Source organism: Abramis brama, assembly GCF_963993115.1.
Source record: "Abramis brama genome assembly, chromosome: 5".
Classification (NCBI taxonomy): Eukaryota; Metazoa; Chordata; class Actinopteri; order Cypriniformes; family Leuciscidae; genus Abramis; species Abramis brama.
Window position 1 is genome coordinate 16,890,566 of NC_139967.1, and position 13,368 is coordinate 16,903,933.

The following is a 13,368-nucleotide window of genomic DNA, read 5'->3' on the forward strand; positions in this document are numbered from 1 at the left end:
AACTGTATATATCTACGCACTTAGCGGCTAGAGAATACCCATAATGCACTGTGAGGGTCATGCCGAATGAATTCCCGCAATTAATGAATTATTAGTGGAGTAAAGGGTGCAATTTCAATCAGCTATTGAGTTCCATGTCATCAGCAAAGGAGGTTATGGCCTTTTTAGCCCATGTCAGAGGAAATAGCGTTTAAAAAATGGGAGATTTTCAGTAATAAAGCTGCTTAGTCATGATGTGTATTTGTAAGCCAAACAGGGGTGTGTTTCCCATATGCTACAATGACGTAACTAGCTGGTTAACTACCATAGTACGATGCATCGTTGAAGAAATCAACTAGCTAGTCACAACTGTTTCCCGAAACCATAATGTCGTAAATTGGTCGTTCAACCACGTAGGTTAATGAATGTCACGCACCTGTTGGAGTAATAACTTATTTTAATGAATCTGTTTGAGATCGAATTAATAGACATTTTGCTATAAATTACGGACATGGCATCTGAGAACTATTTCTCATTTTTCTCAGTTATTTTGCTATATTTCCAGATTCAATCATAGGCTCGTTCTTACGTAGTAGAGCACGTTCGTACATGCGCAGTCTTCAAAAACGACACTTTAAATCTCTTGACAAATAAAAAGAGGTAAATGACATTTATATTCTAAATAAAAGACACAGACTGAACTGAATGTCAGCTTGCTTATTTTGCTCAAGACTTATTAAGGATTTATTAAGCCCACATGTCATGCAAACAAGAAACTTTGCTGCTAACTACAGTTCACGAGTTCACACTTACATACAATTAGAGGGAGTAAAGTTTAACGCGTATTTGGCGTGCTGTCCGGGGGGAGGGCTCGGAGTTCGGAGTTCGGCCCGAACCCAGAGTACTCCCCCAACCGTATGTAAATAGTTAGGACTAGAAGTGTGGAGAAGGGGTGGTGGAGGGATGCTGCTAAACTGTCAATGAATTAAGGTGAGACTGCTGAATATATATATATATACACCTCTTATCGTTGATTGCTGAGTGCTCTCCACTCGTGTTAATTATCTGAACGTGCTCCTCCCGAACTTTGTTAATAAAACATCATGTCGAGAGCTACGAACATTCGTAAACAGCATTGCAAAGTTGTGTGGTTGGAACGATGGTTTCGGGAAACACCGACTCATTGATCTAAGCTGATAACAACGGAACTTGCGAACATAGTTGGCTAGGGATGCTTTTGGGAGACGCACCCCAGGACGGATAATTCGCCATGGTTTCAACATTCATGTTTTGTCCCATGTCATAAATTATCTTAATTCATCGAAAGTGATTTCTTTTACAACATAAGTTGCTACCAAATAGCGCTAGCAACTTATGCTGTAAAAGAAATCGACAAGCAAGAATTCGACAAGCAAGTAAAATGATATCCTTGTGGTAGTTGTAGTCCTTTTTTAGCTGTTTGTTTGCATCAGTGTTGTTATTGTTAACTAAAACTATCAAAAGAAATGTTGCATTGGCAACTAACTGAAATAAGTGCTAAAATTACTAAAACTTTAACTGAATACAAATAAATTAAAGCTAAATAGAAATATATTTAAAAGTGCATGTAATGTTATGTTGACTTCAAATATACCCATTTTGTACATAAGTATATTATTAGTGTGCTAATTTAGCATAAAATTACGAAGTGAAAGAGCGTTGCGCTTCCTCTGAATGTTTGCTTATTTCATTGTTCTGTGCTGACTGCAAACTTTGTGTGTTTAGAATGTTTAGAGATGCATCACCATAATTGTTTTTCATGGTCTTCTGTTTTGCAGTGACGAGACTATCCTTCTCTCGGCAAAGCATGATATTGAGAGTGAGGGTGTGGGGTATATCCGATAAACCAGGCACAGCTCTATTTCACTCACACACACACACACACACACACACACACACACACACACACACACAGAAATGTACGGCAGTATTGCTCCCTATATAGTCCTCTTGAATAGGAAGTCTCTTTCAGATTTCCTTGAGTCTACTACCTCACAGGGCATTGAATTTAACCCATTTTTTGCACTTTTTGGATATAAAATCCATTGTGATTCTACATTCTACTACCTATTTTTGTGGGGTCACCAGTCTTTTGGGTCATCATACTGGCAATAAAAAAGTAAGTAGAAAGGTCTGAAATGTTTCCTTTTTTTTATCCTGCTCAGTCACAAGACACAAGTATCATCATATGATGTAATATATAGGACACACTTTAATCACTAATGTGAATGACTTCAAGCTCTGTTTCAGAACTGATCAAGGACTCACTGGTTCTGTTGATGTCTGGTGGCAGGCTGTGTTCTGGATGATCCAGGTTTGCCGCCTCTAGATCATATCGGTCTCTGTCATCACAAGGATAGTGTTCTTGTCTGTGATGGTCGTGCCGAAGTCTTCGTTCTACATCTGCATCATGACTCGACATGGACGACCGTCTCCGCCTGCGTTTGCGACGGTAACCACGGGGGACCGGAACACCAATATAGATGGATTGATGGTCTGAGAGAGGCAAATCACACTATGAGAAGAAGCTTAAAGGTGCCATAGAATGTGAAATTGAATTTATCTTGGCATAGTTAAATAACAAGAGTTCAGTACATGGACATGACATACAGTGAGTCTCAAACACCATAGTTTTCTCTTTCTTATTTAAATCTCGTTTTTGAAAAACACCCCTGAAAAACGGGCGAATCTCCACATAACACCAACTGTGACGAAACCGATGGGATCATTAATATGTACGCCTCTAAAAATTTGCATATGCCAGCCCATGCTCAGTGCCAGGCGAAACTGCACAGCCGAATCATCAGAAGTTCTGCAGGTGAAGAAACAAGCAGGAGGAGGATCATAGGGAAAATGGCAGATCTATCTATAATCTATCTAGCCTATCTATAATCGGATACCGCTACAGTTTAATTCGAAGTTGTTTAGTTGCTCTGCCCATTTCACCACGGACTGTTACAACAATATCAAGCAGCCAGGCTTCTCTCGGCGTCTCAAACGGACGAAGGGGGCAATTTCAACTAACGTTATATTCCCGCAAGCGGCAAGTAGGGATTTTATTAACGATAATTTACATTGTGTTATCTAGATCCAGCGCGATATTGTTTTTTCCTCGAGAGACATCATGGCTTGCAAACGAGCAAACGAGCGAACGAAGCATGGCAGTTGCTCAGTGTTTGGTTGTACAAATGAACACAAAAATATTTTTTTGCTCCTTCATCCGAGCCTCTGGAGAACCAGTGGGTTATGTGAATTTCTGATGTGTAATTGTTCAAATTCAGACAGATAATCTTTCTTTCAAAGTCGTTCAACACTGTTTATGCATCAGTATATCGCGTTGCAGTGATAAGATCTTCATTCACGCGATCAACAGGCTGTCATCTGCTCAGTGCTCATCACTGAAACCTTTTATGTGATGGGAATAGATCTAAATACTTTAAAAAAAACTTCTCATGATTCGTTAATCCCGATAGCTGTAATAGTAAAAACATATAAAAGCTGTAATAGTAAAAGTTTTCCAGATAGCTCTACATGTAATGCCAGATATTTCATATGCAAGCATGTCAGCCAATCACAGCAGTGGGCAACAACACTGAAGTCTCACAGCAGACACGCCCCTTCAAACAGAGTGTTCAAATCAATGGATGAAATCAGGCTAGGAAATATGCCTTTTATTTCTAAATTATAACAAATTTTGATCTAAAAAACATACTAGCATTATAAGGGCACCCCAGGAAACATTATAAAATAATAAAATAATCCATTCTATGGCACCTTTAACAACATATTGTTCGATGTCATTGATTTTGGAAAGTAATTTCATGCTCCATAGAAAATGTTCTGCTCATTCAAGCCAACATGTTCAAGACCAAAAGTGGCATGATCTGGTGTAACTATTGATGGAGTAGCCCTCAATACTCACAATGTAGGATCAATAAATAGCCTTTTCAAATAAAATACATTTATTTGAAATAGTTCTTCATGCTTCCATTTCTGTCAAAGCACAGACACTCACAACACGAGAATGTCTAGCCATAAGAAAAACATACTGTTTAAAGGCACACTATGCAGTTTCTGTTTTTCTCAAACAGCGACCCCTAGAGTCGCTGTGGAGTACTTGTATTTAACGTTACTGTCGTAAATACCACTCAGGCAGAGCCGTCTTTGCACTCTTCCAACCGCGTTTTCTTCGTCGACTCTGCCATGATTCACATCTGAAATGTGTGCTAGTGTCTTCCATAGAGGCTGCTTCATATGTTGTTGATGTATGTGACGTCGTGCTGTAAAGCAAGTCGTGATTCTCGCAAGATTTGCCGGGGCACCACCTCTCAAACTTGCATTGCTAGTTTTGCCAGCGGCTTTCCCAGGGAAAGCAAGAACTGATAAGAATGTAAAATGTGTACCTTGAAATGCAATGTATGTCGCTTTGGATAAAGGCATCTGCATCAAATGTTTTCAGTAAGCATCAAAATATGAATAAATGTTATTATTATTATTATTTTTATAATGAAAAAGGTTTCAACAACATTGATATTGATATGAACATTGATATTTATAAGAAATGTTTCTTGAGTACCAAATCAGCATATTGGAATGATTTCTGAAGTATCATATGACACTGAAGACTGGAGTAGTGATGCTGAAAATTCAGCTTTGATCACAGGAATAAATGACATTTTTAAATTTATTAAAATAGAAAACAATATTTCTGTATTCTGGATCAAATAAAATGGAGCCTTGGTGAGCAAAAAGAGATTTCTTTAAAAAAAAAATCAAGTTTTAAAAAAAATGTACCGTCCACAAACTTTTAAATGTTTGTGTATGTAAGATGGAGACGGCCCCACAAGATTCACTGTCAAAAGCAACATTCCATATATTAATTTCTCCCTCAGGGAACACTGTTGCTTTTGTAATTTCATGTAAATTTTCCCTCATCTTTCCCTCATGTTTTATGAAGTATGAAGTGGAGGAAGAAAAAACTGGTTGATTGTGAAAGCGAGCGGATATATGAAAAACATTTTTAGCTGTTGGCACAGTAATAATAACTCAACTAATTTGAATATAATGTGCTTTGTACAATGTTTAATTTTCTATCTATTTGAGATGGCAAAATGGCAGGATATTTGTGACAATTTATTTTCTTGAGTGGGTCTGTCAAATCTTGAAAAGATAATGGGAAGAAAAGGAGAGTGGGTTCAAATGAGCCTGTTTCTGGCACAGTTTTTGTTGTAGCCATATTTAGGAGGTGCTCAGTAATTGATAGGAGCATATGTTTAAGTGTACCCTTGTTGAAGCACACATTCTACAATCTTATATAAACTAAGCTATAAAATTATGTTTAGTAAGCCCATTTTGTTTATCAAAGGTGACAGAAGTAAACATGCATATGCATTAGAAGATATCTGACAATTATAACTACACTCTTAAAATAAAATAAAAATATTAGCATTGATGACTCCATGAAGAACCTTTAACATCCATGGAATCTTTCCATTCCACAAAATGTTTGGTAACGCTTTAGATTACAGCCCGGAAAGTACTGCGTAATTGAAGCGATTTTACAGTGTAACTTTCTGTCATTAAAATGTACCTATAAAGTAATTACATGTAAGTATAAGGGAACAATAAAGTTTGGGGAATAAAGGGGTAACATCCAGGAGAATAAAAAAATATATATTTATACTGTAAGTATTATAGAACTAAGGGGTACTTATTCTACTATTATGATACAAAAATATAACATTTGGGAGCAATTTAGCAAGAACATACCTTTTTGTAATAATGGTGTACCAATACATACTGTATAGGCTTTTTAAAAATTACATGGTACATATCTATGCATTTATATAGTATTCTTTCTAACAAAAGTGCACTGAAAACTAAAACAATTGCAACTTTTACTTAAATATTGGGGGAAAATTCTCATTTCATGTAGTGGTGCTTGTGACCCTATTGTTCCATGTAGTTACAGAGTAAGTACAATAAAAATACATAGACACAATCTTATATCACTGACTCAGAAACCTTTATTTGAAAAACAACTTAATTCAAAACAGATTTACAACACTTCTTTTTTGTTTAAATCTGCTTTTTTTTGCATTTCAAATGCTTAAGTCTTGAAAGACTTAAGCATTAATAAAATAAAATTCTGTATCAAAATTTATAAGGAAAACCCAGTACTTTGTTTAGGCTTGGTTTGTAGGGAATTACAAACCTGCGCACATATATTCAAACGCACATAACTATAGAACCAATTCTTAATGCGCATGTTAACACCACCATCACAGGTTTGCGTTTAAATTCTATGTAGAGAGAATGGTGTCATCTTAGCGGCCCCTAATTTAATAACAAATGATCGTTGCGACGGAAGCGAATCAATCAAAACTAGCTGGAAAATTACTTTATTAAAGAACCGCTACAATGCCAAAACAATCTCTGTTACCATAAATTATACGTTTATCACTGTAAAGCTGCTTTGAAACAATCTACATTGTTAAAAGCGCTATATAAATGAAGATGACTTGACTTGACTTGACTTGAAAAAAAGTAGCACGTTTTGTTCCCCCTTTTTTCTCTTGCTTGGCTTCTTCCCTTTGTTCCTCTTCTTTTTCTCACATCCTCACCATTTACTCATCTTTTACCCTAATGCCATCCAAGATGTATACGACTTCTTCAGATTAAAGGGATGGTTCGGAGTAAAATCAACCTAGGGTCCTTTGCACCATGACCTCGAGCCAAACACAGCATTAATCTCTCTAAATAAGCTCTAACTTTAATAATGTTCAACCAAGGGAAAAAAGGCTTCTGGGGGGGTGTTTGGCTCGAGGTCATGGTGCAAAGGACCCTAGTTTGATTTTACTCCGAACTATCCCTTTAAAACAAATGAAGGTTTTTAGAAAAATAAAAAAAAAACATCTCTGGGAATACATATAATGCAAGCTCGTGTGTTCCTAAAAGTTGGAGCATCAAACAGCACATACTGCAATAACTACAGTAATCCATACGACCCCAAAGGATGGATCAACATCTTCTGAAGTGAAACGATAGGTGTTTGTAAGAAAAATTACTATATTTTAAACTTTTTAAACTGTACACTATCGCTTCAGACCAACTGTAATAAGTTGTTTGTCAAATAAAGGTTTTAGAGTCAATGATATTAGATTGTGTATGTATATTTATTGTACTTACCCTGTAACTACATGGAACAAGAGGGTAACAAGAACCACTTTAATTTACGGCCAGTAATGTCACACTTACCATGTAACTACATGAAACAAGATGGTAACACGGACCACTTACCCTGTAACTACATGGAATAAGAGTATTTTCCCAGTATTTTAGCTTTACTTGCCTTGAAACATGTAAGCCCAAACTTAAACATCAGCACTTTTGCTATCAAAAAAAACAAAAAATGTATAAATGCATAGATATGTACCCTGTAATTTTTTAAAAGCCTATACAGTATGTATTGATACACAATTATTACAAAAGGGTAAGCAGCGTATGTTCTCGCTAAATTGCTCCCAAATGTAAGATTGTTGTATCATAATAGTAGAATAAGTACCCCTTAGTTCTATAATATGTACAGTATAAATTTATTTATTTATTTGTTACCCCTTTATTCCCAAAACTTTACATATTGTTCCCTTATACTTACATGCAAGTACTTCATAGGTATACTATAATTATAATACACTATAATTACCGAAAGTTACGCTGTAAATTCGTCTTAATTACGCAGTACTTTCCGGGCTGTAATCTAAAGCGTTACCAAATGTTCTTTATAGTGGAAAAAGGTTCTTTTGATCATAAATATGTTCTTTACAGAAAAAAAAAATGCTTCTTTTAAGAATTGTTCAATGAAAGTTTATTTGGGGAACCCAAAATGGATATTCAATGGCATTGCTGAGAAAATTCTTTTTAGAGCCTTTATTTTTAAAAATGTATTTTTAAATAGTATCTTTATTTTTTGTTTGTTTGATTATTCTCTTTGCATTTTTTCTTCAACCAAACAGTGAGTTGAGATAAAATGTCCCAAACTAACCTCACTACACAACATTTAACATGCTGATCGCGCCTACGTGCGTGCGTGTGTGTGTGTGTATCTTGTTTCATGCCTAAGGCTACTCACCCTCCTCCTCTTCATCATAGCGGTAACGACTGTTTCCCATGGCTCGATCATGGTCCATCCTGAGAGAATGCAGATAAAAAGATTTAATATTGATAAATATGGCAAAGACAGAATGCAAAAAGGTGTTTGCTGTTTTTGAGTCTGTGATATGTCAAAAGTTGCAAAGCAAATGTTTATTTCTGTGTAACATCCTGAAAATATTTCAAATCTCGTTATGATTTTCATTATGATCGTTTTGATCGTGCACAACAGAAGGTCAGAGGCATGACTTGGGGCAGTGGCACACACTGGGCATTGAGCTTCCTGCTGAATTACTGCCAATCACAGATCAATAGTGAAATAATTAACAGAACAAATGACCGATGGAAAGATACATAATTACACGACCAGAGGAAAACCCGTGTCTAGCTAAAGGCCAGTCTCTTCCATTCACTATAAAGCCACAAGAATTTTCTCACTGGTTACCATCTTGAGATACACTTACAAAAATGAGCACAAATGAAACTTCTACATTTAAGGGGCTGAATTTCTGTGATTTAATTACAACTGTGAAACTGAATTACTACTGCCTGCTGGCTTTTAAAGATATTCTGGATACAATCCAATAAATGTGTAATAGGCTTTTTGTGAACACTACACATTGTGTAAATTGTTTGTGCTTCTAATCAATCTAGCTCTTGTGCAATTTGAAATGAAAATACACTACCGTTCAGAAGTTTTTTTAAATAAATGAATCCTTTTTGTCAGCAAGGATGCATTAAATTGATCAAAAGTGACAGTAAAGACAGTTACAAAAGATTTATATATTAAATAAATGCCGTTCTTTTGAACTTTTTATTCATCAAAAAATCTTGATTTTTTCTTCTTCACGGTTTCCACAAAAATAGTAAGCATCACAACTTTTTTTTAACATTGATAATAATAAATAATGATAATAATAAAGGATCATGTGACACTGAAGACTATAATATAGTAGCTGCTGAAAATGTAGCTTTGCCATCACATTAATAAGTTATAATTTAAAATACATTCAATAGAAAACTAAAATTAAAAATATTTTACAGCATTACTGCATTTTTTATCAAATAAATGCAGCCTTGTTGAGTATAAGATACTTTTTTCCCCAAAAATATTTAAAAAATATTAATGCTCCAAATATTTTGCACAGTAGCCTAGCGTATACTTAAACCAATATACTACTGTAGAAACAACATACTCATTTGTTTTGATCATTAAAGCAGGATATTGACTGAGGGCATCCAAAGTAATGATAACAGATAAAGCCAATATATTATGCACAATAATGATCCATTTTTTCAAAACAATAATTCATAGGATTGCACCATAATTCTTGCTCAGATAAGCATGAACTTGCTCAGGAGAGGAATAATAAACTTGTAGATCATAATAAGGTAGCATGGTGTTGCATTTGATTAGCTGTGTTGGGATCCAAACTGGATAATTAGTTGTCACATTTGTGTCCTTCACACCCAATGGCCAGCAGCGCAAGGGAGAGAGAACAATGGTGAAAGGGAGAGAAAGAGAAATGCTGTCGGCCATCCTCTCTCACAGGGTTTAATCAATTGGTCCCCATTTGTACTCAACCCACTTACAGCACTGGCCCAGTATCCTCTCTCTCTCTTCCTGCATGTGTTGCTCTAATTTCTTTTTGCTAACCTCCCTATTCTCTTTCACTTCGGGCACTTTCACTCAGTCTATACAGAACAACATTCACAAATTAATTGGTAATTTCCCTTCACACTGTTTCACTTGCTCATTAGTTTATGAGCAACACTCAGAATTTGGCAGCGTTAATTCACCATAAACATTTTACTTTTCCTTGCCAGCATGAGATGAAGCTATTAAAACACTTAACTGAATTTTGCAGTGTCAATCAGTGATTAAAATGCATGAAATAGGTCTTGTTCACAGGACCCCTTAAATGGGATATACAGTGACAAGAAACATGAATATATTCATCAAGTTAAATGAAATCTGATTCAGTAATAACAAATGATTTATCTATCAATTCTGCAGATTATCTCATGCATTAAATGAATCAAGAAAAATGTCATTGTTCATCACAGCATGAGCTTTTTAATTACTTTTGAACTAGCATTCAAAAGTTTGGAGTCAGTAAGATTTTTTTTTTTTTTTAAGTCTCTTTTGCTCACTAAGGCTGAATTGAATTGATCAAAAATACAGTAAAAAGTGTAAACATATTATGAAATTGTATTACTACAATTTAAAGGGGTGGTATAATGACCTTTTCACAAGATGTAAAATAAGTCTTTGATGTCCCCAGAGTGTGTATGTGAAGTTTTAGCTCAAAATACCCCACAGATATTTTTATATAGCATATTAAAGTTGTCACTTTTTGAGGGTGAGCAAAAACACACCGTTTTTGTGTCTGTTCCTTTAAATGCAAATGAGCTGCTGCTCCCGGCACAGGGGGCGGAGCTTCAACAGCTTTTGTCCTTTTACCTCACACAGACATGCACTGGAAATTTCAAAAACTTTTGGTGAATTTATGTAGCTTATGTGTAGTTATCTTCTAGTCACTGATTAGCATATTCTGTCTTAATAATCTATAAATCGCGTTCCCGGGGGCGGGTTTATGGAAATTTTAGTTAGTTAAGGACCGGCCGTTTGTTGTAGTCCTTAAAATGCAATTTCTTTAAAAGAAAATATTTCCCTTTTCTTTGAACTTTGAGCGTTGTAACTTTCCAGATGTTGTTTATGCTCAAACAGCAACATTACGCCCTAACTAAAGTTAGAAAAGTGAAATCATATTCAACCACCCCTTTAAAACAACTTTTCTATTTGAATATATAGAAAACAGTTGGTGATTTGGTAGCATTTCTTATTTCTTATTCTCATTTCTTATTATCAGTGCTGGTAACAATTGTGCTGCTTACAGTTTTTCTCAATCGCTTTGGCTCAATTCTCAAATGAGTTTTTATTATCAAAACAATAAATTCATATCTCTGAACAATCACATTTCTTATTGATTTAAGCAAATTGCATGTGTTTTTGCACATGAAATTGTCAAACTCTTCACAACTTCTAAACATTCTTTCATTGTGTGAGCCATCACAGCCAACACAAATATCCTGACATTGTATTGAAATAGTAATCACAATCTCACTAATCAACCAATAAAATCTGGAAGCATATACATGGAGTTTTCCCTGCACAATCACTACTATTTTTAACATGGAGGAACATCACAACACTAAACAACAGCAGCTACAGCAGCACATTTATTTTTGTAGAAATGTGTTACACATAAACTGAAAATTGGTGTTAGGGTAAGACATAATGGAGTGTGTAAAAATGAGAAAAGTGAATTTTCAGTTTACATATAAAACATTTCTACATAAATGTACTGTATAAATACAAATGTTCATTTTCTTTTTGTGTACTACAGTTTTGACTTTTCCTAGTAAATTTTTACCTTCTGTTGAAATATGTATCTAAAAATATCAGTGTGATACACCAGAGCATTCAGCTAGACCAAACTGACATTCTTGTATAGTATGGAAAATCAACGAATTATCAACACATTGCCAACAAAAAAGAAACATTTTGACGAGTATGGCTCAAATGATGAAAAAAAAAAACACTTTTTATTTTGGTGGCATAGGCCAATTTACTGACACAATAACTAGGTTTTGAAGCATGAATTTAATGTTTTGAGTGAGTTACTACATTTTTCAAACGTGCAATAGATTTCTGATGTTCCAGCAAACAGTTGTGACTTGAACTTAGAGTTAAGATAATTTAGACTGTTTCGAAGAAAAAAATACCAAAGCGATTAAGAAAAACTAGAAAGTTTAAAAGTACATTTTGTAACATCATAAATGTCTTTACTGTCACAGTTGATCAATTTAATACATCGTTGCTGAATAAAAGTATTAATTATAGATAGATTAAATCTATAACACACACTTCTAAAGATTAAAAGTGCACACGATGATTTGCACTGGCAATGGAGACACCCAAACAACCAAAATGCAAATAAAAGCATATTGCATGTGTTTGTGTCACAGAATCCTAACACCATATTTCATGTTGCTCAATAGATTACCAAGATTTCCTTCAGATAGAGCTACATGTAGTAACTTTTAATGAGGTATTAATTTTTGTTTTTATAATTAAATTCTTACCTGATCTCAGTAGCAGTGCACAGATGGAGAGGTAAAAAGCGAATCAAAAGGACTAATCAATACAGGAAATCAGTGAGGACCACAGCTCTATGGGACACGGGACAAAAACTGAACATGTTACAGAACTAATCTGCAACCCTCTCTCAGTTAATCACTCCTCACATGCACACAGAGACACACCCTCTCATGCTAACACATCCACAAAGTGTGAGTCAATGGTATGGACTGGTGACAAGGTCGAAAAGTAGATAACTGGGGCTCAGGCAAATGGACCATTGAGAGCTGTGTTAAGAGACATTACTGACTCACTGTGCACTCTGTTTATTTACTGAGACTATTCACTCTGTAAGGGAGGGTTTCCCTTCACTAAATCCTGTCCAAAACATTTTGAACTGGTCGCAATTCTGAAGAAATACAATGAGTTTCATGACATGTTATTTGCTTAAATTGGTAACCCCTTATTTATTTTGAGGAAACATTTAAAACATGGATATTTTAAGGATATATTTAGCATCACATTCTTAGTCAAATTACGTTGGCTGCCAATATATCAGAACTGGCAATACTTACCAAAATGTTTTTCTTTTCCTCTCTTTGACTTCTGTCCTACAGCTGGTATACTCGATTTTGTAGCCTCAGGCTTTTTTTTTTACTAGCACAAATGACAGGATAATGTCAGGATATGTGCTTTGACATTTATTGACAACTCAGAAAAATCCAATTCATAGCAGATGCTGAACTGAGTGCACAAACTCAACGCTCTGTGACCATCAAAGCGCACACACACAAAATCAATAACAAATAGAGACTCAAGATAACCTGTGTCCAGCAGCTCGTTGGTTGATGACCTCATCCTTCAGGATACTTCATCCTTTGCGATTCCTGTTGACCTGGACCGATCCTGGTAATAAAGTCTTGGAGACCTTTTCCAGTCATTTCACAGTCTTTGGGCTGTAAAAAAAGCAATTTGGAACCTTTGACACATTAAATCAAGCATCATTTAGTAGAATGATCGATAACACTTTACAATAAGATTCCATTTGTAAACAT

At 35.3% G+C, this 13,368-nt stretch overlaps 1 protein-coding gene across 3 annotated transcripts in view; it reads right to left on the reverse strand.

The window, feature by feature from the left end:
* slc4a5a (solute carrier family 4 member 5a) overlaps window positions 1–12,525 on the reverse strand; it is a 39,900-nt gene extending 27,375 nt beyond the window's left edge. Inside the window, exons 1-3 of one of the 3 annotated variants that reach the window (XM_084114189.1) lie at window positions 12,319–12,525; window positions 8,150–8,208; window positions 2,287–2,514 (exon numbers count right to left, since the gene is read on the reverse strand). In XM_084114189.1, the coding sequence (XP_083970315.1) occupies window positions 2,287–2,514; window positions 8,150–8,207 (286 nt within the window). In that variant the 5' untranslated portion in view covers window position 8,208; window positions 12,319–12,525. The remainder of the gene's footprint in view (window positions 1–2,286; window positions 2,515–8,149; window positions 8,209–12,318) is intronic. The other 2 variants (XM_084114190.1, XM_084114188.1) reach the window with 2 other exon arrangements.
* Between the last annotated feature and the right edge of the window lie 843 nt (window positions 12,526–13,368).